A 1792-nucleotide genomic window follows, 5' to 3' on the forward strand; every position below is an offset into this window, starting at 1 on the left:
TAATGTATTTTTGGATTTAAATAGTTGCAGGGCATGAAGCATGGTAGAGGTGGAGATAAAGCCCTCTATAAAAACAGATGGAAATGTCTAGAAATCCAGAAATTAAACAGAAGAAATGAGCATAACTTAAAGGAGTTTTAACTGAGTAACATGGCAACTGAGTTTGTTCACAAAATTTCTCCTCTGACAGCAAGAAAAGTGAAAGATAGTAATTGGTATCTATCTTCTTGAGATGGCTCAGCTGGGAGTGGTAAGGCAGGCACTGGGGTGGGGGTGGAGATGGAGGCTGAAGGCCCAGTGTTACTCCTAAGGTTTCTGCTTGCCTGATTTTGAAGGGAAGGGTGCTAAAGCAAATGGATCAGCAGCTGGTAACTCTGTAGTCCTAGAGGAAAGGGCTGTGATGGAAACAGAGCCAGTTACTGACTGCGTGTTGGGTTGAGAGACAATTTTGTAGGAAGTGATGGGCTGGACTTCTGCAGTTGGCTCGTCTTCTGGGCTATAGTGACGGGAGTACTTGGATAATGATGAAGGGAGGAATGGTTTGCCAGTCACAAAGCTTGAGACTGCTTCTTTTTGGGGCTGAGGTCCTTTGTTTCTGTCATTAGGATGGCCCCCAGTTTCCAGAGAAGATCCTCTAGGAGAGATGCTGTCAAGATGGTCTGCTGCTTGTACAGAATGGGATGGGAGGTTAGATTGTTGAACAAAACCAGCCATGGAATACTGAGCTCGGACACAGGTGTACACTGCCCTATCAAGGCTTGAGAGCAGAGGACTAACTCCTTGTGGGACATCATGTGTTTGACTGAGGAGACTAGCCTGTGCAGGCAACTCCTGGGACACACCATGGGTAACTGTTAGCTCTTCCATGCTTTTCTTCTTGGTAAAAGGAGCCCTCAAGAACACATCTGCTTCTTCTTGTGGGGAAGAAGACATACTGCCCTTAGAAACAAATGGGGCTTTGGAGAAAATGTCTATGTCATTGATTGGAACCCTTGAGCTTCTAAACGGTGCAGTGGCAAAAATATCTGGCTCACTGGGACCATCCGTGGCAGACTGTGTGAGAGCGTGGAACTGGTTTTTTCCCCCATCTTGCACTGCCGTTGTTTGCTTAGTAGAAACTTCTGGCTGAGTAGATGCAACGACTCCTCCCAGCTTCCCTTGGGGAGGCTTACAGCTCTCATCCTCTTCCTCAGATTCCATGAGGAGAGGCCGAGACCCACTGCAGTCTAGCATGTCCCCCTCCAGGTCAGTCCCTTCCTCTTCACTGCTATGGAATGAGCTGTTGCTTGAGGGACCATCTCTGGCCAAGTAGTCAGATTCCAAGTTCTGAGTTTTTGTGCAAGATGTACTTGAAGGGTCTGGATACAGAGGAAGGTCTTTAACACCTGTCGATTCTTTAAAATGCTCTACAGTTATAACAGGACAGGGATTGGGCTCTCTCTGGAGACCTAGAAAAGCACAAAATGCAGAATTAATGTCAGTTCAACTCCATTCCTGGAACATTTAAAGGTCAACCCGCGGCAGAAACGTGGGGTCAAATAATAGATGTTGAGAATGGAAAAGGACAAACAGAAAAGTATAAGTCAGGCAAGGTAAACTGCACACAAACTGGAACACAACCAATCACTGTCTCACATTTTGGGATGTAAGAGGCATGATGTGCAGGAAAGGAGATGAAGATGTTAGGTATACAGACATTCAGCATAACTATGCAAGGCTTCTACTCACAGGGCCAGGAGCTGACGCTTGCTTGACCTGGCACTGGCTCAAAATGGGATGAAAACAAACCCAG

At 46.3% G+C, this 1792-nt stretch overlaps 1 protein-coding gene across 1 annotated transcript; it reads right to left on the reverse strand.

The window, feature by feature from the left end:
• Positions 1-306: 306 nt before the first annotated feature.
• On the reverse strand, positions 307-1233 carry LOC102847131 (uncharacterized protein FLJ45252-like). Its single transcript, XM_006882371.1, has one exon. The coding sequence runs from the start codon at positions 1231-1233 to the stop codon at positions 307-309; it is 927 nt and encodes a 308-aa protein (XP_006882433.1).
• Positions 1234-1792: the final 559 nt, after the last annotated feature.

The sequence above is a fragment of the Elephantulus edwardii genome, unplaced genomic scaffold (genome assembly GCF_000299155.1).
Source record: "Elephantulus edwardii isolate Elephantulus edwardi_28Jun2011 unplaced genomic scaffold, EleEdw1.0 scaffold00019, whole genome shotgun sequence".
NCBI classification, from domain to species: Eukaryota; Metazoa; Chordata; class Mammalia; order Macroscelidea; family Macroscelididae; genus Elephantulus; species Elephantulus edwardii.

Excerpts from the sequence above, each read along its gene's own strand:
- LOC102847131 (XM_006882371.1), bottom strand. The coding sequence starts at position 1,233 with ATGCTAGACTGCAGTGGGTCTCGGCCTCTCCTCATGGAATCTGAGGAA.